The following is a 26571-nucleotide window of genomic DNA, read 5'->3' on the forward strand; positions in this document are numbered from 1 at the left end:
TAATATAAGTAAAATTCCAGTACAAATATTCTTGATGTTTCTTCCTAGTTGCAATAAGTAAGTAAAGTTTAGTTTTGCCAATGGCTAGTGGGTTTGACTTTTTTTTTTAAATCGCATTTGATAATTGACCTACCTTTGATTAATTAGTTGTCTGAACTCGTCCGACAAGTATTTGATACAGATGCTAAATACTTCTATCGCATTCATCTTTCTTCCTTGTTCGTCTTCAATCTCTGTACTCCTCATTAAATTCTGAAAGGAATAAATCAATTTGAAAAGGTAGCATACAAATTCTAACAAATAACCGAACCCTAATCCTAACACAAATCGATCCAATTTATTGCCAACCTGTTCGTTTAATTCGTTGTGTATACTATCCAGCTATTTTCGTACGTTTGTGTTGATATCTTATCAGCTCGTCAAGAGTAGTGGCTATTGCTTAAAGATGCACTCTTACTCCCAAATACGATGTACCACAATTATAACAATTGTTTTGGTATACCAAAAGGGATGAATAAATGTCGAAAACAATGGTTCTTATGAAAGATACCGACTTTCTTTTGAAAGAAAGGCGCAAATAACATGGTATTTCTACCTTATAAGACTATAGTAGATCACTGTAAATATTTAAACACTCACCAATCATTTAATAATATTGCATTTTCAGCTATTAAATACACGGTTACACTCTTTCTTATTAGTAATTAATATGGATTACTTAGCAAGTAGTAAAAGGTTTATCACTCAAAATGTATGTTTGTTTCACATGTGTATGTATTGATTTTGATAAGTGTCAATATAACCAGCGTGCTAAACAGTAAGATTAGCCGACAACCATATACAACTACAAAATCTTACTTTTGTTTTGTACAATTTCATCTTGAATCTTCTGAAGTAGAAGTGCTCTTTGTGCAATAATTTTCCATCGTCTCTCTCAGCGTCCTGCGCCGCAAGTTCTCCGTATTGACTTTCCGCGTCATATCCAAATGCCTTAAACGTCCTGTCGGGGTTCAGTAAGAGCACGGTCGGCGTTTTATGAGAAATCAATTGTCCCCCACCTATCCAGTTTGAGTTGGTGCTCACTTTAGATGGGTTTTTATTAAAATCGTGGCTCATGGAATAAGCGTATCCAGAAAACGTAGTACCAAAGTCGATAGCTGCTACTACTAACTTGTAAGAGACGGTTTTCTTCGTTTTAGACGAGCTAGACATAATTATTCCCGATTTGTGTGTGTAAAATAGCACGTTTCAAACGCATATCAATAATTCGCTTATAGTAAGAAATGATTTTTCTACTTTCGATTTCGTCCTATTATTAGCCTTATTTAATGTATTATCACTTTCCTATGAGTTTCGTATTCAACAATGAAAACACAGTTTGAAAAACAATCTGATAATTGTTGAACTATTTATTGAAATATTTACGTATATCCCGATTTGCCAATACTGGTATAATGTCAATGGCATCGCATATAGTCAATATGATCCAATATTTCTCGACCAGGAAGTAAATAAGTATTCGTTGTTATTGGAAGCTTTATCGCGGCGCACTTAACATACATAATGTCTCAATCGATAACATTCAAACACCGAAATCTTTTTTGTAATTTGAACGTTAAGTATTGTTAAATTTTACAAACACACAAGCACGCACACTAATTTCACGTTTTATTGCCACGGTTACATGTGTTACAACCGGCAATCCACGTGACAAATGATAAACCTTAATATTTATCACATAATATCACATGGCAAGCAATATACATGTTATAGAAGATATGACGAAGTCGTAAGGTAAAGTCGATTATATGGTCATTGTTTCGTACGTATTTAAGGGCAAAAGTGGGTGGGGAAGGTCAAAAATTAAGACGTTTAAAAAGTTCATGTATTTTTTAGTTTTGTGGAGCGATCTCTTTGGGGAGTGAAACATATATTCTTGGTGACATGTTTTTGGGGTAGTAAGGAGTTAAACAAATTTTACAAAAGAAGATTTTATCAGATTTTGGATAAAAAAGCACCGATTCACATTTTTTTCGGAAAAGTCTGTCCACATGATTACTTTGGGGTTTTTTTATGTCAAAATGCCACAGACTACATATTTAAAAATGTCTTGAGAGTTATTTATGGTATTTTGTCAAACAAGAAAGTTATTTAGAAAAAATAATGAAAAATAGTGGATGAAATCTTTTTTATTGAAAGTCTATTAAAATATTATTTCGTAATAAATACTCGACTCCTTATATATAGCTTTTTATGGTGCAACGGATATATGATTCAAACTTGTTAAATATTGAACCTCAAAACTAAATATTTTTTTTTTTAAATACTGTAATTTTTGGACCTTCAATCGACTTCTGCTTCGCTGCAGGCCTTAAATTTAAAGGCCAAGTTTAATCCTTCTATAAGTGAACCCCCCCCCCCCCCCCCCAAAAAAAAAAAAAAAAAAAAAAAAAAAACAACGTGTATTTGTTATTTGTACACAAACTCTGTTAATTGATCTTAATCTAATTGCCTAATTGTCTTATCAGATCTCTAATCTGAGTATCCTGCTATGCAGTTTCAGGGGTTTTACTATTAAAATGGACCCAAAATGGGCCTGAGCCAAGAAACGAATACACAGGAAATTGGCACCTACTGTGACACCAGTGCAATTAGCAGGGGTTGCACAGCAGGGGATTATCATGCCTTCATTAACATTCCCTTAAATTAGGCATTAAACGCGTTCAATACACAGGTGTCAATTAAATCTGCCCTCGGGGCACTTGCTTAAATTTCCTTTAATCCCATGATGGGACCCCCTGGCTCCGCGATCGATCAACACAACGTTTTCGTTTAAAATAGTGAGCAATTTCGGGGAAGATAGTTATGTTGGCACATATCTGACTCTATTCTGACATTTTTTTCATTAAAAGAAATACAAAAAAGCATCAACAAATAATAAGTTTAAAGAAAAAGTTATTTAAAATGCCCCCCCCCCCCCCACACACACACACACGCACCCGCCTTACTTCCAAAAATTGCCCAATGCAACACTTTATGAAACTATGGTAAAAAGAATATGCATAAGAAACACCAAAATGCAGACCATTTTTTACTTAAATAGTACAATGTCTGTTAAGGGGATGGTGAAAAAGAAAAGATGTGTTTTGCGTAAGAAGTGAACATAAAATCTCGTATACTGTTTGTTATGAATTGAACGAAAATAACGACGACCAGCTACTCTGTATGACCAACCAACAAACCAAGTTTGATCTCCCTGGGCCCAACCGGTTTTCACCATTTGAGCGGAAACAGATTGTCAGCTCAAGTTAACCACTACATTGATCTTTGACTCACTGACCACAAAATCAAAAGGGTTCGTCTTCTGGTAATGACCAATCTTCTTATCAAGTTATAGATCCCTTGGCCCAAGCGTTCTTCTATTGTTGATCGGAAACCGGTTGTACGGACGGACGACAGGTCCGATATCAATATGCAGCCCTTAGATACACCATTTTATGGCTGTGTTTTTCGCTGTTCTTTTAACTTTTAAACCTCGAGGATCATACTTTTCATACAAAATGTCGTGTTTTTCCCGAATGATTGGAGAAACGGCGACAATGTAGACGGAAACAAATGCATTATGAAATTTCTTATCTCTGGTCGTATGTACAAACACGATCTAGCGTTATCCCACCACTTCACTTCGTAACGGTTAGACGTTTTCATGTGGGGAAGATGAGCTTAAAGTTGTCATTCAATTTATATACCTAGGCCTGTTGCATAATGAATATCTTGACTTTAACATAATGCCTTTATATACTGCATACATGAGTAGTCCAAAGTGCAGTTTGACCCATTGGTTTATTGGTAGCAAAATGTAATCTATATCCGTTGGTAGTGTCCCATACATTGCATTCAAGAAACTATATGATAGTACTGTTTGGCCGGTGATAGCTTACGGATCCTCTATATTGGGAAGCTGTTCAAACAAGGGATATGCGTTTCTTTTAGGGTGTTGATAAATATACACCGAATAGAGCAATGTATGAATGAACGAACGAACGAACGAACGAACGAACGAACGAACGGAATGAATGAATGAATGAATGAATGAATGAATGAATGAATGAATGAATGAATGAATGAATGAATGAATGAATGAATGAATGAATGAATGAATGAATGAATGAATGAATGAATGAATGAATGAATGAATGAATGAATGAACGAACGAACGAGTGAATGAATGAGTGATGAGCAAACACACGAACGAACGAACGAATGATTTAAAAACTGAATAAATAAATACATAAATAAAATGAACGATCAAACGAACGAATACATGAAAACATAAATGAATGAATTAAGGAAGGAAGGAATACATATATACATGATTACATGAATGACAGCATTAACGAACGAACAAATGGACGAGTGAATGAGTGCTGTTTTATCTTGTTTCAAGTTTGCCTTTAATAAAGATATTTAGGTAACTGTACTCATATGAATACTCGGTGATATAGGAGGACTTATACGTTGTTACCTGAGAAAAAACGTTTAGACCAAAAAAACCTATGTGGACAAGAAGTCAACTAGTGTTTGCATTTTTAGGCCAATGACAATCGAGGGTTTTTCCAAATTTCCGTTCATCAATTTTACATATACATGTATATATATATATCGATTCTGTTGAATGAAGTAAAACAGTTTTATAGAGTATATTTCAATCAGTCCATTTTATAACAAAGGCTTACTTGTTAAACTAGTGTCTGTAAGAAAAGGTTACATATACTTGGTGTTTGCTTTTTTATTTCGGTCAATGACAATGGATTTGTTTTTCATATTGCTGTACATTAAGATTATGTCCAATTTTGACGATTTCTGCATAGAAAAGAGCGGGCGCATCTCGACAGGCCGACGTAGGCCGCTCTATAGCATCGCTAAAATTCCAAAATTGAACTACAACATTGACTAAGGAGTAACTTAGGCTTCCCATTAAGATCCATATACAATTATTATGCAGAATGGGACAGGATACACACTGACCGCGGTGAATTATTTTAACGAGCTTGGTTAAATATGTCTATAGTATATGTCAGTTTATTTGACCATTTATCAGCTTTTCTCTGGTAACGTCAATTGTGATAGTTCAAATCAGCACGTCTAATGTTGAACTATAAATTCACTGAGGCCCGGAGCGAAACAAGGGATGCCATTGGGTTATGGTTTGAATATTCTCAATGATGTCCAGCTTACTGCTGCTTACGTAAAAACTTCATCAAAATACACAAGGGGGGAGGACGTAATTTCGTTTCATGCTAATATTAAGTGAGAAAAATGTTTCATGGCAAACAAAATGACGGATTTAGATTCAGGTACCAACTTTTGCCTGGTAAGTGGACTTAATCCTTAAATTTTGAAAAATGTATGCGCCCATTATGTGGCGAAAAGCATAATCTTCGATCGACATCTTTGTTTGGTATCATAACTTTGAAGATAAAAAAGTAAATGAACAGATTGTGGCTTAGGAGGCAATGTTTACAAATGAACGTGTTGATTTTATCCACAATTTTTCGTATTTTCTCGGCAAATATGGCATATCTGTGCATGTTGTAACTGTGCTTTCATGTATATACTCCATTTTTTCGAAATTGCACGGTTATCACTCGACTGTACACGTTTCTTGGCCGATGTTTTATTCCTTACCCCCCCCCCCCCCCCCCCCATTTTGTTTATTGCAAGCACATTACCCACATTTTGGTGAAATGCAAACACACATCTGCACAATTGTTTAGTCTTGAGAGGATACGTTTTTAGTTCTGAGATGCGCTAATGATCGCGAGTGTTTCAGTTTGGTATAGGATGTGTATCATTATTTAAGTCAACGACTTTTTCACTTCAGGAACGGACTTGAACTTCACCATGGCCCGATTAAGAAGACGAACGAGCCTCACATTATACAGAAAATGACACCACAAGACCGCAGTGACAAATAAATCCGTCAATACAAGAACAGAAAATGCTGAATAGAAAACGTGCATAACACTTTCCAATCTTTATTCCATATCTAGTGTTGAAGTTTACATGATTTGTATAAGGACAGTGTTGTTTTATTCAAATTTTATCAGAATTGGCTGATCGCATTTTCATTGACAAAACTGGTTTGAATTCAAAGAGTTTCGTAATGAATGTGTTCCAATTATCAAAGATACACCTCTTACATTGTATTTCGCCCAACAAACATATCCTAAAGTGTGAAACCCATATTCAAGGTCACATAACTCAAAAACACGCCAGGCACTAGTACAAAACATGTCAATAATATGTACCAAGTATCAGTGATACCTGTCAAAAAGTGCTCCACAAACTCCAATGTTACCAAATGTGTAATTTTATTTTCAAGATAAGTTACACGGATACTTGACTGGGTCGTTTAAATACATCAGGCAGTAATACACATTGATGTGGTAATGTGTATCTACCTCGTAAAGGGAGGTAGACACCCAAGAAATAAATGTTAAAAAAAACTTACATAAAATTGCCATCGTTGTGTAAAACACATTGAATCCCACTCACTGAGGTATCACATCGCTTACGACACATGCATCTTCGCAGTTTTTGCGCATTTTCCCCATTCAGAATTTACTACGGTAGTTTATCACGTAGATCCCAGAAAGTTTAAAAATAGCGTTTGTAAATTTATATGCGCTTATGTTTATACTGGGAACCTTTATGCGTTATTTTAGACGGGGAACACAGATGAGGCAGCAACATGATTGTTGGGTTTATTATTTCAACCATGTAAAGTATTATCGGACCCATACTATTTCGCATTGACAATTCTATGCTTGTTTTGAAGAAATACTGTAATTGCCGATTTTTATACCATCTCGTGTCTACCCCCTTTAAACCGTGGAAGTATTTTGCGCCACAAACCTTTGCCAACAGACCGCCCGACCAACCAACCGACCGTATGTTTGCAGATGTATAAACTTACGTTTGAAGTCTTGACTTTGCTGGCAATAAAACCCATAAATATAGTGTTTCAGTTACAAATGTGAAATGAAAATTTCTTACATTGTAAGTTGCCAAATCCCAAAATATATAATTTCTTATAACTGTATCTTCAAGAAACTCTGATCGAAAAATACTGAGTATGCTACTTTTGTAACAGGCAATGAAAAATGAGTTCAATATCTTAGTCTGAGTTTAATTTAAACAATACAGATAAATGGCTGACAGAAATCCACAACAATTCACTAACTAGAGGGCAATTCATCGTGTCGTACTTGAACCCTGAAGTTCTTCAAATGAGCCGTGGGCGCACACACACATAATTACAAAAGGTCGTAGGATTCATTTGTCGTTATTTATTTCATTAAAACAGTAAAGCGGTAATAACAAAACTATTTAAAGAACCTTACAAGCAATAGGCTTTAAAAACACAACGTTCCAAATTACATTCACAATACACGACCTTAATTTAAGAATAATATGTAGTAATGTTTCAAAGTTTAGTTTCACTGTAGGAAATCAAAGCTGGCTTTGGACACCTTTTGTGTTTTTTCATCGGTTGCATGCACGGTAAGTTCAGTTCCCCCGAAGATCATTTTGACCCAAACTCCTCGCTCCTTGCCCGAGTCCGGAACATCAACCTCAAGCTGACCTATATGGACACTACCGACGTCAGTGACATACTGTGGGTCTTCCTCCGGTGAGGTGTATACATCGAAGACAAGCGAGAGCTGGTCTGCTTCAAGTGGGGTATAGCGTTGGGAAGATTGTGGCTCACCCGCGATCAATTCTTGACCCTTCTTAACATGACGGGCAAAGACATCCTTGCACTTGATTCTGCCGCCAATGTTTTGCTTTTTGGAATTGGGGTGCGTTCCTTCAATAAAATCCCGGTAGACACGGATGCCGTACGAGCATTTTGCAACTCTGGAGACTATCGTGACCGGGTCGTGGCCATACAAAACGGCGCCTTTGAGCACCGCAAGTCCAGCTTCTTCAGGAACGATGAGCCGCTTGTCGGGAAAATTATCTCGAAGAGCTTGTTGCAGCAACGGCGACTCAGAAAATCCACCAACAAGAAGTATGGTCTTGCAACTAGAACTTGCAGGTTGTTGAAAAAGTTCCCGTACATGTTTAACTGTATTATCACAGGTTTCTTTAAACCATCCTCGCATCAAGTCGCAATTTACACGCAATTTCCCAGCAGTCCAAGCCAGATTGCCTTGGAATTGCTTTACCGCGTCACCCATGTCCTTCTTTGTCTTTTTGTTATACAGTTCTGTCAAAGCAACCGGGATTTGGATAGTTTCTTTTCCTGTTTTGTCGTGTTTTATGCTACGTTTCTTTGTCTCGAATTGCCTTTGAAGTTCAACAAAATCTTCAACGCATGTCTTCTTAAACTCCTCAAAAACTTCCTTTCCTGAAATGAAGTGTATTATGACAATTAGCTTTGTTCTCAGAAATTATATATTTTAGGTTTAAGTTGAGTAATATTTATACGCATATGAAAAATGAGATTTCTTATTAAATTACTGCCGCCTTATCACTTGAGAAACGATATAAAAGATTCACTTGAAACTTAACTGAACACATTCTGGAAGGGGGGGTCGAAAACATAATATTCTTACAAAGTATGAGATCAGTAGTTGCGACGTGATTAAAAGTATTTGTTAATAGCTCTTAAAAGTGCTTCCCTGTCAACGACTTATAGCAGCGGATTAAGAGGTATTTAATTCTCCACTTTCAATACGACATATCCAATGATCACGAAGGACCAGAGATACACTGTCAAACTTAGCTAGTACAATTCATTTCAAAGTTATATCTAAATGGCACAAATACCAGGTGACAATAATAACGGACACGTACCAACAAGTTTCCTTATAAAGTCCTCGAACGCGGCGTCAACGCGAGTGCCTCCCCATGCTCCACCACTGGCCCAGTTAAGCTCCTTGAGCTGTCCCTTCCCCACCACCTCATGAACGGTGATGTCCACTGTGCCACCTAGAACGACACATACACATTGTTATTTGATCTATTTGAGCACATATATACTCATGAGACTGGAAGAGTATCGATGCAAGTTACTTCAGGACGTCACCCAGTAGTCGAGACCTAAAGCAAATATGTATCATTTAGTCTTGTGGGACAATGATTTAATAATTCAATACATACTACCAATCAATGTCTATGAACATTTACACGTGCATGCAACACATACCTCCAACGTCGACCACCATATAGCGTTGACTTGTGGAGAAAGGTGACATTTGGGACTGGCTCATAGAGGCACCGCTCATGTTCAACTGTTCGACGGGAAGATGCATGCAAAATAAAGAAGCAGCTTCCGGCTCCAGTGCAATAGTTAAAGAGTCTTTCTTGATGCCAGCCTGAAGCATTGTCATAGGTAGTAAAAACTATTTGTTGACATATATTTCAAATATGCAAATGTTTTAAATAAAGGTTAATACAGATACATGAACACTTCTCCTGAGATAAACTGAAGAATGCTCAACCATTTACCATTTCAGCGGCCTCTCTCATAAACTGTTTCGAACTGTCATTCCATATAGCTGGTACAGTCAGCACCCAGTCGACGTCTTTGTCAGATACATCTGTAACCCTGTTAATAACATTAAACCAAAATCATTACCAACAAAAGTACGTTGTTTTTACAACAGTTACTATTTTTCCAGGCCAAGGCTACAAAACAGTAACAAAAACACAAATTAAAACTTTGCAAGTAAATGATGTACCTGTTCTTAACTGTCTTCATAAAGTGCTCCATGAGGTATTTGATGCAGATGCTGAACACTTTTATCGCATTCATTTTTTTTCCCTGCTCATCTTCTAACATTGTGTCACGTTTAAGGTGCTGAAATGAGTTGATTTTAGCTATCTAGAGCACATTTAAAACAAAGAGATCAACGTTACGACTCCATACGCATACACGCCTCAACAATACAATAACAGCATATTAGATTGCTATTTATATTTATAACAGCGCCAAAATAAATTACTCTTGAAAACTTGTCACATTTAAAGGGACTCGCTCATACTTTTGGATCAGTTTTTTCCTTGGATCTGTAAACACTAATATTATATCATTTCATTATTTTACTCCTTGATACCGAATTTGACGACACCCTACACATTTACGATTCCGTAATGCATCAGCAGCAAAATAGAATGTTATCAAATAGACCAACTTACTCAATAACTTCATTTTAACATTTTATACATACCGTTGAGTTGTACAGCTTCATCTTAAATCTCCGGAAGTAGAAGTATCCTTTGTGGTCATTTTCAGCGGCAAGCTCAGCATATTTGTCTTCAGCATCAAATCCAAAAGCCTCAAAGTTTTGTTCGGGGTCTAGCAACAAAACAGTCGGCGTTTTCAGTGAGATAAGCTGACCACCGGCGATCCATGATGTATTGGCACTTATCTTCGGTGGGTCTGCCTCAAAATCATGTCTCAAAGCAAAGGCATATCCAGAAAATGTCGTACCGAAGTCAATCGCTGCTACAACTAGCTTGCTGGACTTTGATTTCACTGACCCAGATTTGGTGGCAGCCATTTCTGAAATGTAAAAAGTAAACAAACTAGCTTTACTGTATTTACTAGTATCAATCCCAGGTATTTCTCTCTCTTTATTTATTATAATCTCTATTGACCATGCCATTGTTTTTTTACGACAAAGGGATATTATTTATGTTGGATATAAATGTTGTAAACGTTTAATGCCGAGTAAATGTTATGTTATGTTATATTATAATCTATAAGGGTTTAACATTAAAGTGACACTCTTATTCAAAACCAATATAAACATCTGAATAACAAAAATAAATTTTGAGTGATACACCTTTAAGTACTTACTAATTTATGTATTTATGGAAAATGTTAATTAGTGGTATAACAAGATTGTAACCGTGAATTTAATAGCTGAAAACGCAAAAAAAGTATTAAATGATTGGAGAGTGCTAGAAGATTTACTGTGATCTGCTCTAGTCTCATAAGGTAGAAATACCATGCTTTCTGCACCTCTCTTTCAAATTAAACTCGGTATCCTTCATTAGAACCATTGATTTTGATTATTAATATTTTTTTGTATATCATTACAGTTGTATTATTTGGGTGTAAGAGTGTATCTTAAATAGATAACATAGAAAAATCGAGAAAAACCCATGTGGTATCAATAACCAAGATATTAAATTAACTTTTTAATAGAAGCATGCTATTTAACTCACATATATGTTATTTAAGGGTGGTCTTACATATGACAACTGGTTTAAAATATGCTGAATATTTCCATGAACTCATTATTAATGTTATCGTAGACGTAGGGCGCCTATTATAAAGTATTGGTACAGATACTGGAGTGATAAATTTTCAAAATGGTCGATTACCAATACCTGTAGTTTAGGTAAACGGAAATCGAAAGTAGACTTATTCTTTTTGATTTATTCAAAGTCAATGTATTCAACAAGGTCATACATTATTGCAAAACAGTTTACATCTTCTGTAGATGTTGACCATTTCCTTTTTCAATTTGATCATGATTACGATGTCCGTTGACCTGTGCTGTGGTATTGTTTAGTTCTACTTCCTTGTTTTGGTACGATTGGCTGATAAATACAAAAGAAATACGCAAAGTAATAACTTAATCGCTAAATTCATTGAATGTTAGTAAAGTATGTAAGATCTTACCTTGTCGGGTCGAAGTTCTATTTCAAACAAATAAAATCACCGAATATGTGTGGTGTTCGATTTCAACTTCCATGAAAAATGAAACGTATTTATATTCGTTAAAGTCCGTCAATCTCCGTAAGGTGTCGGGAGTCAATACACGGTTGTGCCAGTACGCATTGTATAGCAGGTAGATCTGTACTAACAGCTTGCTTTAACTATTTAATTAGAATTATAGTGTATATTGATTAAATGGTCATGTTTTGTATGTATCATACTGTGATTGTGCTTGTTTGTAGATATTTATGAACACAATTATACGGGCGATTCAATGCTAGTTGAACACACTAATTCGGTGATTTAACTCGGTTAACTTGATGACTCGCGTCGATCGCCGTCGACAGTAAATAATAGCATATCATGATTTACTATCTAAAGTTCTTGAACTAAATCTTTACATACGACATATAGAAATATGAAATGGGTGGAGAGATAAAGTGGCCGACTTGCAAGGACATTGCGCAATTGAGCATTTATTTTTTGTTTTAGGCCGATATGAATTTATTGCTGGATTTTCATCCAATTTTCTCTTTAAATGGGGGCAGGGTAACAATTTATTTTTTATCTTTTTTTCTAAGATGACTGTTTCACCGTTGAATTCGTACTGATGCTTTTTATTATTACATAATGGACCATTTACATGTTGCGGTTTCTGGAAAAACCCATTAGGAACACCATCGGGCAATTAACTTTAACGGTTTTTACATGTGAATGTTATAAATCCGGCGACACCGTAGGTATGAATAAACGCCGTTCCCAGACAGTATAGGACCGATACGCAATACAGACATTAGTTCAATATTTTTATTTGAGTCAATACAGTTTAAGAGGCCGTGGAAGAAGAGGGGACGGGCGAGGACGAAAACCTAGCAAATAATTTATGGTCGCCTAATCTGGGACACAGGTTTGTTATCAGTGGCCCTAGGTTTTATTAACCAGCAACACATCCAGAATAGTGACTGTATACTTTATCTTTTAAACATTCAACTAATTCTTATTCAAAAATCAATTTTTTAAAGATATATGAAAATCATTGAGATATATTTAACTATAAATTTCAGGGCGCCCTGTAATATATTTAAACGCATATGTCTGTATGTCACGGTGCACCTAGCGGCATAGTCGGCATTGCTGAAGGTTGATTTTTTAAAATGTACTTATATCGTTATAAATAATAACATATCATACAGCTCTAGGATTTACCTAATTTGATTAAGTCGGAATGTAAAAAAGTTAAATGCCGCGGAAAACGAAAGTACAATGTTTGCATGATTGCTTCAAAAACACCGCTTTTATTACAAAACTACTTCCTTATTCACTGGTCGGTAATTTACTTCCTCTGTGATTTCCTTCTTTCATCTTATTGGAAACAGTCGACAATCTATTGATTTGTATATCTATGTAAGTAAATTAAGAAGAAATTCAGACTTTTGAATAATTAGTTATATTTACAATATTTAAAGTAAGAACATACATGTCAATAACGAGGGAGGAACATGGAACATGAAGATAATTTAAGAAGGAATGGTGGAAAGAAAAGCGTTTTAATTGATTGTATAACAGCGGACCCGTGTACATGATTCCTTTCAGGAAAGACGAAATGGCTCAGCCTAAGATCACCAAAGCACCAAACAGGGACCAGTTTTCACTGGAAAAAATAGAAGCTGATGTGTTGAACTTGACGATATACGTTCACGAATTTCATAATAAGTTAAAGGTAATTGTTGATACTCATACAACGAAATTATAGGTAAATTTTGATATTGAATGGAAATATTAGGTATATTTCTATATAGAAACGTATAAAGTAGTTTCCATACTGTTTATGTTCGATGATGGAAAACGAAGGAAACGGTAATTATTTTGTGTTGTATAACATTGCACTATTCTTCTAATTATTATTCTTAATATTATGCTTGTGTTTCTTAAACCAAATTTTGTCCGGAACGTATCTCAAAAACTACTCAAAGGAATTTATTGAAACCTTGAAAATAGATGGATTCCGATGTGTAGATTCATGAGCATTTCGCCAGAGTTATAACTCTTGGACACGTTAATGTAAAGTTATCTCCCCTTGTTCGATATGCAATATATTTATTGTTATGTTGTGTCGTTTAATATGTGGTATTCCATATATCGGTAGATAAACCGGCGTTTTCCAGCAAATGTTTCACCTACCCTGGCCGATACTGGAGGGGGGCGGATTCCAGGAATTAACTTACGAGGGGGAGTTACTTAGGGGCAAAACCTTTTTGCAGTTGCCCTTACATCAAAACCGAAGTTTCAATGCTTTAGATTGTTGGCAGGCGGATATGATAGTTATAATTACTAGCCAGAAAGTTGCATTTTGAGCGTATTTTATTAGTTCCTTTTCTCCGATATTGACATAAACTGAAGTAAACTTGTGGACGAGTTGCCCCCCCCCCCCCCAGTCCGTTGGTGACCTACAGCAGTTATACATGCAGTCTGTAAGATAGATTAACTGATTATTGCATGTCTTTCGAAAACAAAAATATGTTTCAGAACATGTTGTTTTTTTTATAAACGGTAACTAGTAAAGTAGTATCCTTCATTTTCAGAAATTGTACAAGAACATTTCTGCAAAGGATACTAGTAAGCTTTTTGTGGAATACTGCACTGACGCTATCGACAGCTGTGAAAGCTACCGGGTATAACATTTACTTACTTTATAATATATACTTCTATTACTTCTGACCCTTTGCTTTTAAGATTGTATAGAAAAAAATAAAATAATATTTTTGATACCATCTTTCTTTTTTGGGTGACCTTAAGATTTATAATGTAAATTAATGTTCTGTATGATTAGGTTTGTTCGTCTTGTTTGAAGCTGCACTCTCACAGATATACCATTTTTACAACTGTTTTTTTTATTTTTTGTCTTGGAAAGAGCAAATATTTGCGTGAATATCTGCAAACCAATGATAATAGATTGCTGACAAAAGATCAGATCGCAGATTTTCATATTTCCGTTCGAAAATTGATGTTTTATGGTTTAAACCGTTATTAAAGATAAAGGTTTAAGAAAAATTCATAAAACATCATTTTTTGAACTTAAATATAAAATCTGCGTTCTATTTTTGTCAGCATTCTTATATAACTGGTTTCTATGGATTTTCGTCAAAAACTGGCTCGTTCCAAGACAAAAAAATAAAAAAAAGGTTGTCAAAACGTTCAATCTGTGAGAGTGCAGCTTTAAAGACATCACTTGAGACGACCGGTTAAAGTCGGTAAATGCTCGGTAGGGTTACTATTGTTTTATCAATAGAGTATATCTTGCTGACTTAAATATGTCAGTCTATACTTGAGGTAAAAAGATGATCGACTTTTGTCGGAATTCGATCATTTACTCTCAATGTCGGATTAGTCGATTTTTACTTTCAAATATCGATTGTCGCTAGCAGTAAATAGGAAATACAACTGCTATTGGAAATGTAATGTTTTTTTAAACTAAATGTGATTTTTCTGTCTGACCATTAATCATGAATTTTGTTAACTGATCGTGTTCGTGTATATTTTCAATTTTAATTATTGAAACGATTATTGATCAAAATTACGTTACGATCATTTCTTCTCATCGATTATAGTTTTGGTCGGATATTTAATCTCTACAGTATATCTCATCTTTACTGTGTAATTAAAGCGGCCCTACAAACCAGAGAAACCAGAAGTTCGAGTCGCCGCGGACAAGACTTCGCAGACCATCATTGAACGGCTGGAGAGGCAAAACCGGAAGTTAGATGCTGAGTTGAGGGAGGCGATCCAGGCGAAGGATCGAGCGCTCAATAGGTACCGCATTCACTAAGAACACAACCTACATTTACAGCCAATGAAATTGCATATAAGCTACGCTCACTGCGACCATTCTTAATCATTAGGATTTTAATTCATTTTGTCTAATTATAACATTGAAAATACAAAGAATTACGATACCATTTAAACAATGGCTAAAACGTCCACTTATTAGGGTATAGCATTATAACTTTGTATACGACTTTTTCATAGAGGCTTTACAAGTAATTTGCACAATGAAGTTACACTAATCTAATATATTTGTATGTAGCTTATAAATATCCCGTTAGCAAACGAACATATTTTATATTTCATTATAGTTTTAAAGTTTAGTAAGTCCTGTCAATTTCAATTCAAGCTGGTTCAACAGTTTCCAATTTATTTGTAACAAGACTGAGCGAGTTGCAGTCACGAGTGCTAAAGCAAGGAAACCCGGATATAACGGACCTCTCGGACGAAAACCGCCCGACAAACCTGGGAACGGAGTTCAAGAAGTTGTATGAGGACGAGTGGACAGACGCCTTCAGCTTTCTTACTGACAGTAAAGGCGTGGAAGACGAGAAAGGGATTGAAATACTGCTCAAATTACTGAAGGTACTGACATTATGTATATAATGTATATAACACCAAGTTTTTGAAAGGCGACTCTTTAATCCTGTTATGAAGACTGAGTGCCGTTTTGTGTGTTTTAAGTGGTGTCATCGAATATAAGTTTAGACGATATGTAGTAAATGAACCAGATAACAAACAGAAAACGAGCTAAATATGAACAGAACTAAATATAAAGAGTATGAGAGATTGGTCTTATAATGATATCACGCTAGAGTCTGACTACAACACCACCCTTGTTGTGCTTATTATTCTTTGCAAATGAACAAAGCGTTTCAAGATTTTAAATCATTGAACGATCGTGGCTTCAACTGCACCTCAATCCATCAAGTGAATGTCAAATCAAGTGTTTCACATATAAAAGAAACCATCTGCCGCAATCAGCGATTTGGACCTAAAAATCGAAAGGTGGGCTCATACCCCGGCAATGCATACTTGTGTGTTTGCATCGGTTTCACTTAAACCGACCGAATACATCGTAATTTTAATTAACGCTTGCGAGAACGGCGCAGTGACATAACAATTTGACCATCTGTTTCTTGCAAATGGCTTTACGAGTTTTGCTTGGCTTATTTGCATGCAGTGGCAACAATTAGTTTTATTACATTGTCATTATTTCTCGTATCATCAGGGCAGTAACTCCCTGTGTGAGGAGGCGTCGGCGGACATGAGGTCAAGTATGGAGAGGGTTGTGACAGATCCGGCCTACCTCACTCCAAGCAAACCTCGGGCTCAGGTACCTACCCCATAGTCCATCGTTGTGTTTATCCATTAGGGACTCCTTGGCCATTAAATGTAGTGTTTTCATTCATACGTTTACTAAAGTGTAATAGGTGTTTCTAAGTAAGCATGTGGCTTGTGTAAGATCAACTGTATGCGATATATCACTACTCTTTTAAGGCGACAGATGATGACTCGGGGCCTACTCTAAGCGCACCTGCCATGTCCCGGGGTGGAGATGACCCTAAGACCGGCCAGTCACAAGTTACTCGAATAAATGTCGGACAAAACGCTGCTGGGAATCCTTCGACAAATGCCGTGGGTCAGCAGAAACAGCAACAACAGCAGCAGCAGCAGCAACAGCAGCAGCAAAAACAACAACAACAACAACAACAGCAACAACAAAAGAAGCAGACACAACAGCAACCAGATGGACACAATGAAATGCGCAAGGTTTAAAATTCAAAAAAGAAGTAGCTGATAATCTAGTTTTGCATTTTTGTATCTGTTCATACATGACAGTTTTGAAACTCCAGAGGTGTGTTTATAAACATATTTATATTGTTCTACATGTAGTTGTACTTATACTTTAGGGCGCAGGGATCAGATCAACGTTAGAAATTCCCATTCGAGATTTTTGCAAATATTCTGCGGCGGAGGTGCTAAAGAACGTTGATTTAGAGGTTTGTCTATAAGTGCGTTTAGTCTTAAATACTTAATTATACTGTCAATATTTACCTTAAAGGAAGGAGGGGAGGGGCCGGGGAACCAATTAGACCAATGTCTTACACACATACTTTATATTTAGAGCGATTTACAAAATAAATTAAAATACTTTTGAAGCATTTATTCATTGCAACTATAAACACACAGAGTGTATGCAACGTTTAAAACAAAATTAAGCATATTAGAAATAACTTCTTTTTATATACACTTGGTATTTCTTTTGCATTTCAGTCTATTGTTCCGAAAATCATTCGGGACCTAAAGTTTAAAGAGGCCCATCTGAATCACAAGGATATAGCCAACTTTGTGGTCCAATGTCTGCGGCTTTGTTGGTTGATGCAGGCCCAGTACCCGCCGATGGTGTTGGATTTCTCCTTCCGGTCCGGTGACGTCTTCAACACGGACGCATTGGCCGCCTACTCCACGCGCGGGCCTACCATCGCGTTCCTGGTCTGGCCTCCGCTGCGCTTACACAAGGACGGGCCTCTCGTCTGTAAAGGATACGCAGAGGGGTTAAAGAAAAAGGCATGACATCATTGGCGAGAACATGATTATAAACAACATTTTAATGAATTAATTCAAACTACCCTATTCCTTATCCAATGTCACAATGTGAATTACTAAATCATCATTTGGTTCGTCGAACGTATCCTTCCCATTTTATGAAATCCCCAAAGCTTCTGATCATATAATATTTACGTATTGCAGTGTTGTAACCTTATATTGTTGTGCTGCTGACAATTATCTCCACTTATTTTTATCTTGTGTAACCATTATTATATTCCCTTTGGTATATCAAGACGTGTTGTTTTTTCTGCCCCACTAAACCCCAAAACATAAATTTGCATGCACTCTTACTCCCAGAAAATATTTACGACAGTTAATAATATTGTTTTAATATCCCAAAACGGATGAATAAATGTCGAAAACAGTGGTTCTTATGAAGGATACCGAGTTTAATTTGAAAGAAATGAATATAAAACACGGTGTTTCTACCTTATGAGACTATAGTATACCACAGCAAATTTTTATGTATTCACCAATCATTTAATAGTTGTGCGCTTTCTGCTATTAAACGGTTACAATCTTTTATCAGTAATAAATATTTTCCATAAAAGCAGTATTTAGTAAGTAGTTAAAGGTTTATAAGTCAAAAATTGATGTTTGAGATACATGTGTATGTATTGATTTTGAATAAGAGTGTCACTTTAATGATGCATTACACTTACACTGTAAATTAAACGTTCCATGCATTTCCCCACACTCAACTTCAAGGGTGGAGAAAGTTTGTAAACAGCGCCTGGAGGATCTGTTGTCGGTTCTTTCTGGTTGACTTCTTAGCCAGAGATCGGTTCTTACGGTCCATCCAACTCGACGGAAGTTGGAATCTAGAAGGTTCGTTTCCAGCGTCCCTTTGACGGCGGACCGTCGACAGGGAGCCAGTTGTGGGTATACTGAGCGGCATGCTTTCCGTTGTTGTTGATGAGTTTTCATGAAGTGCCATCATTAGCTATATTGTTAAACGGAAAAGAAACATTACCAAATGTGTATATGCCACTGTATAAATAATCAAATGATTATAACCATGTTTTTGCAATAACTAGTTGTTATTACAGTTTAGATAAACAGTTGTCACAGAATAAAATTAAACGCATTATAACTGTCAATAGTGTTTCGAAGGTTATTTACAAAAGATGGTTCTAAAATAGTTTTTCTTTCAGAGGGGTTAAAGAAAAAGGCATGACATCATTGGCGAGAACATGATCATCAACAACATTTTAATGAATTTATTCAAACAACCCTATTCCTTATCCAATGTCACAATGTGAATTACTAAATCAGCATTTGGTTCGTCAAACGTATCCTTCCCATTTTATGAAATCACCAAAGTTTCTGATCGTATAATATTTACGTATTGCAGTGAATCAATTCTCGTCCAAAGAAGTAAAATAATTATCTAATTGGGCCCATTTAATATCAATGATGCGCAATCCAAGTGGGCCCATTTAATATCAATGATGCGCAATCTAAGTGAGCCCGTTTAATCTCAATGATGCGCAATCCAAGTGGGCCCGTTTAATCTCAATGATGCGCAATCCAAGTGGGCCCATTTAATATCAATGATGCGCAATCTAAGTGAGCCCGTTTAATCTCAATGATGCGCAATCCAAGTGGGCCCATTTAATATCAATGATGCGCAATCTAAGTGAGCCCGTTTAATCTCAATGATGCGCAATCCAAGTGGGCCCATTTAATATCAATGATGCGCAATCCAAGTGGGCCCATTTAATATCAATGATGCGCAATCCAGGTGGGCCCGTTTAATCTCAATGATGCGCAATCTAAGTGAGCCCGTTTACTTTCAATGATGCGCAATCCAAGTGGGCCCATTTAATATCAATGATGCGCAATCCAAGTGGGCCCGTTTAATATAAATGATGCGCAATCCAAGTGGGCCCATTTAATATCAATGAAGCGCAATCCAAGTGGGCCCATTTAATATCAATGATGGCAAGTGTGCCCATTTAATATCAATGATGTGCAATCCAAGTGGGCCCGTTTAATATCAATGATGCGCAATCCAAGTGGGCCCGTTTAATATCAATGATGCACAATCCAAGTGGGCCCGTTAAATATAAATGATGTGCAATCCAAGTGGGCCCGTTTAATATCAATGATGCGCAATCCAAGTGAGCCCGTTTAATATCAATGATGCGCAATCCAAGTGAGCCCGTTTAATCTCAATGATGCGCAATCCAAGTGAGCCCATTTAATATCAATGATGCGCAATCTAAGTGAGCCCGTTTAATATCAATGATGCGCAATCTAAGTGAGCCCGTTTACTTTCAATGATGCGCAATCCAAGTGGGCCCATTTAATATCAATGATGCGCAATCCAAGTGGGCCCGTTTAATATAAATGATGCGCAATCCAAGTGGGCCCATTTAATATCAATGAAGCGCAATCCAAGTGGGCCCATTTAATATCAATGATGGCAAGTGTGCCCATTTAATATCAATGATGTGCAATCCAAGTGGGCCCGTTTAATATCAATGATGCGCAATCCAAGTGGGCCCGTTTAATATCAATGATGCGCAATCCAAGTGCGCCCGTTTAATATCAATGAAGCGCAATCCTAGTGGGCCCGTTTAATATCAATGTTGCTCAATCCAAGTGGGCCCATTTAATATCAATGATGCGCAATCCAGGTGAGCCCGTTTAATATCAATGATGCGCAATCCAAGTGCGCCCGTTTAATATCAATGATGCGCAATCCAAGTGAGCCCGTTTAATATCAATGATGCGCAATCCAAGTGCGCCCGTTTAATATCAATGATGCGCAATCCAAGTGGGCCCGTTTAATATCAATAATGCGCAATTCTAATCATATTCAACTTCGTTGATGACATGTGGCTGAGGTTCAGTATTACCAAGATTTAAAATAGATATACACACAACACAACAACAACAACAACATAATATACAAATGCAATAAAATATGATCCATTAACAAAATATCTTACCTGTGCAAGAAATGTCCATCTGGTGACGAAGATAAGAATCCCATACGCGGAGATGATCAGGGTAAGGTGAAGGTAACGTCTTTTGTATTGCATCCTTGGTCTGGTGTCTGTACACAAAATAGTTCTCAAACGATTTCAAGCACCACTGGTAACTCCTTATTCCGTTTAAACCAGTGCTGATATTGCTTTTTATCGATTGGATTTACTTACCACTCAATGATCTTTTATTCACCGAAACACAAATGGACTTGTTCACGTCGTGTTGAACGTCAACGCAATGATTACACTTTCTTTGAAAACTATATTTATCCGAACTGATATATTATAATTTATAAGAAGTATTGAAAACTAATGCAAGCACACACATAAGTGTTACATGTAAACATGTACCGGTTGTCATCGTGACTTCCGCAAACCGTAAGGCCCTAAGGTTATACTGAACTTTGGTCGAATGTCAATTATTATATAAATAAACAGTCTCCAATGGCTAGTTATAACAAGTTTCTTCTTAAATAAAGTTTACTTTATTCGGTAACAAATTATTAAAATGCATTTCTGTGGGAAATTTCAATTAAAATAAAAACCGGCCTTTTTCTAACAACTTTTTTGTTATTTTTAATTGAATATAGTTTTATTCAAAACAAATTGAATGTGTATCAAAATTAACAATTCTGATTTTATTTTGAATAAACTGAAAGCGTTTGCATACCCTCTACAGTAAAAAACAAAATGAAAGTTTATTCATATTATGACTTGGAACGAGAGTCGAAACAAAATGTTAATTATGTTTGATTATCACCGACTCCTAGGACCAATAACAAACTCTACTCCCAGCCGGTACTAACAATGATCATCAGATTCATGCTTTGTCGGGATCATAAAGTTGTTTCATACTGTACAACGCAGGTGATGCAGACGATTTTTTGTTTGTTGTTGCCTGTGTTGTTTTCCTTTATCTGTGGCGCGATAGAACAAGCCAGTGAGCAGAATGAGACTGCTGGTCACCGTCATGACAAGAATTTAAACGCTACTTTTCTCTGTACAGCTACAAAGAATGAATACAAAACTTAACCCCGATCCTGCAGCCTGTTGCCAATGTAAAAGAAGTCTTTTTTTAACAAAAAAAAACGACATGCTCGATCGGCGTCGAATTATTATGCCGTGCACAAGGCACACCGATCTCTTTACTGCCGTTTTATCCAGAATTAAATCGCTTACATCATCTGTAAAAAAGATAAAAAATTTTTTTTAAATTTTAGGCAATGCCTTATTAGCGGTACCCCATCCACCATCAAACACTCGTAAATCATCGTTCTTTTTTATTTTTGTTCATCTGTTAATTGGCAGTAAATTGATATTATTATACGGAAATGTTGATGTGAGCGGCAAACTAATCCAAAATGGCTGAAAATGAAGAAAAAGATGTTGTCCAAAGGTTGTTTTTCACTTATCTTTTGTTTCACGGTGTTAACAGTCTACAAAAAATATCAGTCTTAAATCAGTGATTCATATTCTTATAATTGGTGTCATATTAAGTAATGAGCTTTAAAATAGCATTCAAATTTCAATGGAAAACGCCCCTAAAAAATGTAAACAAATTTAAAACATGGTCAAAATATCATAGTGATATACACATGCACTTACATAACATATAGACGATATTCAATGTGGTAGTGCTCAGTTAATCAGAAGATGTCAAAGCACTTTTAAAACTGTCGATAGAGTCTATGTTAACGATTCTTTCATTTGTCTCCGTGGCCTAGTGGTTATGCATCCGCCTACGGAGCTTGAGGTCGTGGGTTCCAAGAGACGTTAAAAGTTGGTACAAGAAGCTCCCTTGCCTGGCGCTCGGCATTTAACTGGTGTACTCAGTATTGGTTTAACCCAGGAAAGTTGTACCCCTTTTGGTGCTTTACATCAAGCAAGCAAAAGAACCAAGGGGTCTCTTCATAAAGAGCTAGGGTATCGCACCCGTACTTTCTTGTATCCCACCACTGTCCTTTCTGCAAAAACAGAGGACCCCGTTGGAAATAAGTGCTTGCACTTTCACGGGTTATCCTTGACTGCAAGGTCTAAAGAAATACATACATTAACTAAGTTTATTCCACTCTCACACAGTTTTGGAGAAGAAAGATATGTGTTATTGAAAAAAAACTAGACTAATTTACAATTGAATGGGCTAAATCTTTTATTTGAATGTATCTATTATGATTAATATGCCATATCATTAGTTATCATATTAGTTCATAATGCACAGTCAATTGTAACCACTCCCCCGCCACCCCACCCCCCCCCCTCCCCTCCAGGTACAGGGAATAGTGGGGACTTTGACTTTTGGTCCAGCCAAGCCCAGGTAAAATGCTCGCCCTTCGGGGACAAACTCAGGGTTTTAGCACTCGCAAACTCACTAAATGCGAGCCAAAATTAAAAAATGCGAGTTGAATTTAAAGACACTCGCAAAAATTGGCGAGTTCAAAATTTGCAGAAAATATGCAATCCCACGAAATAGATATGAACATAATTGGTGATAATAAAAAAATATGAGTAAGTGTCTGTTTTTGCGAGTTGAAATTTAAGCGTTCGCAAAAATTTGCGAGTATCAAAAAAAGTTAAATTCAAACCCTGAAACTGCTGGTAAAATCCTCGCCAAATGCCCCTGCACCCCAGGGTCACCAGGTAAGGCCCATTCCCTGGTTTTTGGCCTGAAGATAAATTCACTGCATTCACCCGGCACTTAGGGGCCACCTGGAAGGTAAAAACCTGTCCCATTTCCTCGGCTATCCCAAGTGTACCCCCCGGACCTGGTGGGCCTGTGGTTACAATTGACTGGTGCATTACATACACCAATTATCTGAAAACTACTGGCATCATGCATGTAAAAGAGGTGGTAGTTACTCATGTCTCAGTAAATGACAAGCATTTTATGAAATGATAATTAGTGTTGTTCCAAATCCTTTTGGGTTGCATTTTTTTTTTGGTAAACTGAAACTTACAAATCACCTTACTTAACCTAACATCCATTTTTAGTCCCCCGCCACAGAGTGGGAAGGGGATTATAGGAATTTGTCCGTCTGTCAGTCTGTCTGTCAGTCCGCCCATCCATCTGTCTGTCTGTAACATTTTGTGTCCGGGCTATAACTTATTTATGCATTGATGGATTACCATATTACTTTGTACAAATGTTGTCCTCATTGAGACGATGTGCAGTGACCTTGACCCAGTCCATACCTCAAAGGTCAAGGTCACATCTGACATTTTAAGGTCATAGTACCCATGCTTGTGTCCGGGCTTTTTATATTTAGCAGTGTAGACATGTCAATTCTTACTGGATTTATTGACCTTATACATTTCATGTACTTTTTCCAACTATAACTGAATTTGATCCAAGAACTCGAACCAATTGCAATTTGTACCAGTAATCAATCATGAAGTTTTGGGTCCATATTTTGACAATGCTAAATAGACGATAAGATATAAATGTGAAATGAAAGTGTTAAACAAGTTGCACAGATTGATACTTAGGGCACTCTACCAAGCATTATCATTATGTGCAACAAGTTTAATATTTAAAAAAACAATGGACACAAATGTGATAATATATTAATATGTGTTTTCTCTTCAAAAGCAGTAAAACAATGTTATGACGTCACCGCAATATATATGTATCACTTTATCAAAAATACTTTAAAGTATAAGCTTAAAAGGCTTGCTATTTCATCGATGTTATAAATCAAGGACTCATTTTCCTTCTTTTTTTTAGCCAAAATAACCTTGACATTAATCTTAACCTACACTACACACAATATGAATAACTTAAACAAATATCCTTTTATAATATGTTCAAATATCCAAGAATATTTCGGTTACTGATCAAACAACTTGTATTTCCTATATTCCCACTCTTGACCAGTGGTTGTGTACAATTTTGGTCAGATTCAACGTACCAGTCAGGTTGCGAGAAAAACAAAATATACTAAAAAACAACGGCGGGGGATATAGCCATCCTTTGGACTGCCTTGTAAAACATTTGAATTTGTTATTTATGGAAATAATTAATGCAAAATATTTGAAAATAACAAATAAAAAAAATCAGCAAATAAGACATATGTTTAGTTATAGAATGATGAAGGGAAAATGTTAGTGTGTTAACATAAATGAAAATGTTTTATTATGCATTATTCATTGATCGGTATTCAATACTCAATAATTGAAAGTCTGATTCCCACTGTACTGAGAATTCATTTAATTTATAATTCTGTTTCAGTGAACGACTAAAGCATCAGCTTTTAATTGGCTTGAAGACGACAGTAGAGGGTCTGCTATCTACCAACACTAGTAATGTGTGGGGAATGTATGGGGGCCTGCAGCGCCTGTGCAAACATGTGGACAGCATTCTCAACCATAGGCTCAAAATTGTTGTGGTGGGTGGGATTTCACTTGCAGTATTGGCTGTGTTGATCGAGTTCATAGCAATTTTTGTGAGATGATTCAGATTCATATCATAAAATAATTTATTATAAAGGCTTGAATAAATAAAAGACAATATTTGTTTGTTCCTTTGTGGGATGGCAATTTTTTTCATGGAGTATCTCAGTGAGTTCCAAAAGCAAGAGGCATACATGTATTATGTATGTCTCATAAGAGTACAATATGACATGTAATTTTAATTTATTAGGTCACCAAATTGTATGTTAATGTGACATAATTTTGAGCTGTTGCAATTGATTTTTTTTCTTATATACTTACTATTTAGAATGATAATCCTGAAGATTATAACTTAAAATATATTATCTATGTGTAATTTTATGGACATACCCATGTTTCAGCCTATCAGAAGTTGTCAGAGACATATAAGAATTTGTTTTTGCATTATTAGATAGAACATGGCTTCAAAAGAAAGTGTGTTTGGATTGTTTTGGCGAAAAATATAAGCTGTCATTTAATAAATGAATTGTTTTTCGTATTTTTTGAAAAATGGTGAGCTTAATGCGATGAAAAAAATATTTGGTTTAGCTTGATTATGGGAACTAATTATTCCTAAAAATGGCAAAGGGTAAGAGATGCAGCTACATTTGTAAACTGTTGGAGCAAACATTTATGGTTGAATCTCTTTTCAGGGTGACTATGGAAGTGTTGTTGACTACTGGCCATTTGTGAAGGGGCTAAAATGGCTCAACCCTGTCACAACCCCATTTATAGAGAATATCCGAAGGGGGCACTACCAGAAGGGGGTCGGGAAGGGCCAGGTCTGGGTGAGGGAGAGTTTACGTGAGCACAAACTTTCCATGCAGCTGAAGGTCCTCGTAGCTAGTGAACAACATATGTACAGGCACTACTTTGGTAATATATAACAGAATTGTGATACATTTTACTGATAAGGAATAGCAGTATTGCGATACAATTTACTTATAAAGAATAGCAGAACTGTGATACCTGTTA

General features: G+C 36.3%; 4 protein-coding genes across 4 annotated transcripts in view; 2 read left to right on the top strand and 2 right to left on the bottom strand.

Annotated features, from left to right (window-relative positions):
• Nucleotides 1-1677, bottom strand: part of LOC128227708 (heat shock 70 kDa protein 12A-like) — a 44029-nt gene extending 42352 nt beyond the window's left edge. The window contains exon 1 of the mRNA XM_052938478.1: nucleotides 859-1677. Coding sequence (XP_052794438.1) covers nucleotides 859-1212 — 354 coding nt within the window. The 5' untranslated portion in view covers nucleotides 1213-1677. The remainder of the gene's footprint in view (nucleotides 1-858) is intronic.
• A 5660-nt stretch (nucleotides 1678-7337) lies between these two features.
• On the bottom strand, nucleotides 7338-11852 carry LOC128228541 (heat shock 70 kDa protein 12A-like). The gene is made up of 7 exons (XM_052939909.1): nucleotides 11705-11852; nucleotides 10242-10576; nucleotides 9753-9871; nucleotides 9520-9619; nucleotides 9218-9386; nucleotides 8866-9000; nucleotides 7338-8416 (listed from the first exon to the last, which is right to left on the bottom strand). Exons 2-7 carry the CDS (start codon nucleotides 10572-10574, stop codon nucleotides 7503-7505), a joined length of 1770 nt encoding a protein of 589 aa, XP_052795869.1. The 5' UTR covers nucleotides 10575-10576; nucleotides 11705-11852; the 3' UTR covers nucleotides 7338-7502.
• Nucleotides 11853-12572: 720 nt separating this feature from the next.
• On the top strand, nucleotides 12573-18407 carry LOC128228542 (probable E3 ubiquitin-protein ligase bre1). Its single transcript, XM_052939910.1, has 9 exons — nucleotides 12573-12647; nucleotides 13334-13460; nucleotides 14323-14412; nucleotides 15405-15550; nucleotides 15946-16147; nucleotides 16794-16898; nucleotides 17063-17335; nucleotides 17476-17565; nucleotides 17840-18407. Exons 2-9 carry the CDS (start codon nucleotides 13344-13346, stop codon nucleotides 18137-18139), a joined length of 1323 nt encoding a protein of 440 aa, XP_052795870.1. The 5' UTR covers nucleotides 12573-12647; nucleotides 13334-13343; the 3' UTR covers nucleotides 18140-18407.
• Nucleotides 18408-22515: 4108 nt separating this feature from the next.
• Nucleotides 22516-26571, top strand: part of LOC128228611 (run domain Beclin-1-interacting and cysteine-rich domain-containing protein-like) — a 28734-nt gene continuing 24678 nt past the window's right edge. Inside the window, exons 1-3 of the mRNA XM_052940018.1 lie at nucleotides 22516-22567; nucleotides 25397-25553; nucleotides 26250-26472. Coding sequence (XP_052795978.1) covers nucleotides 22533-22567; nucleotides 25397-25553; nucleotides 26250-26472 — 415 coding nt within the window. The 5' untranslated portion in view covers nucleotides 22516-22532. The remainder of the gene's footprint in view (nucleotides 22568-25396; nucleotides 25554-26249; nucleotides 26473-26571) is intronic.

This window comes from Mya arenaria, chromosome 3 (genome assembly GCF_026914265.1).
Source record: "Mya arenaria isolate MELC-2E11 chromosome 3, ASM2691426v1".
In the NCBI taxonomy this organism is placed as follows: domain Eukaryota; kingdom Metazoa; phylum Mollusca; class Bivalvia; order Myida; family Myidae; genus Mya; species Mya arenaria.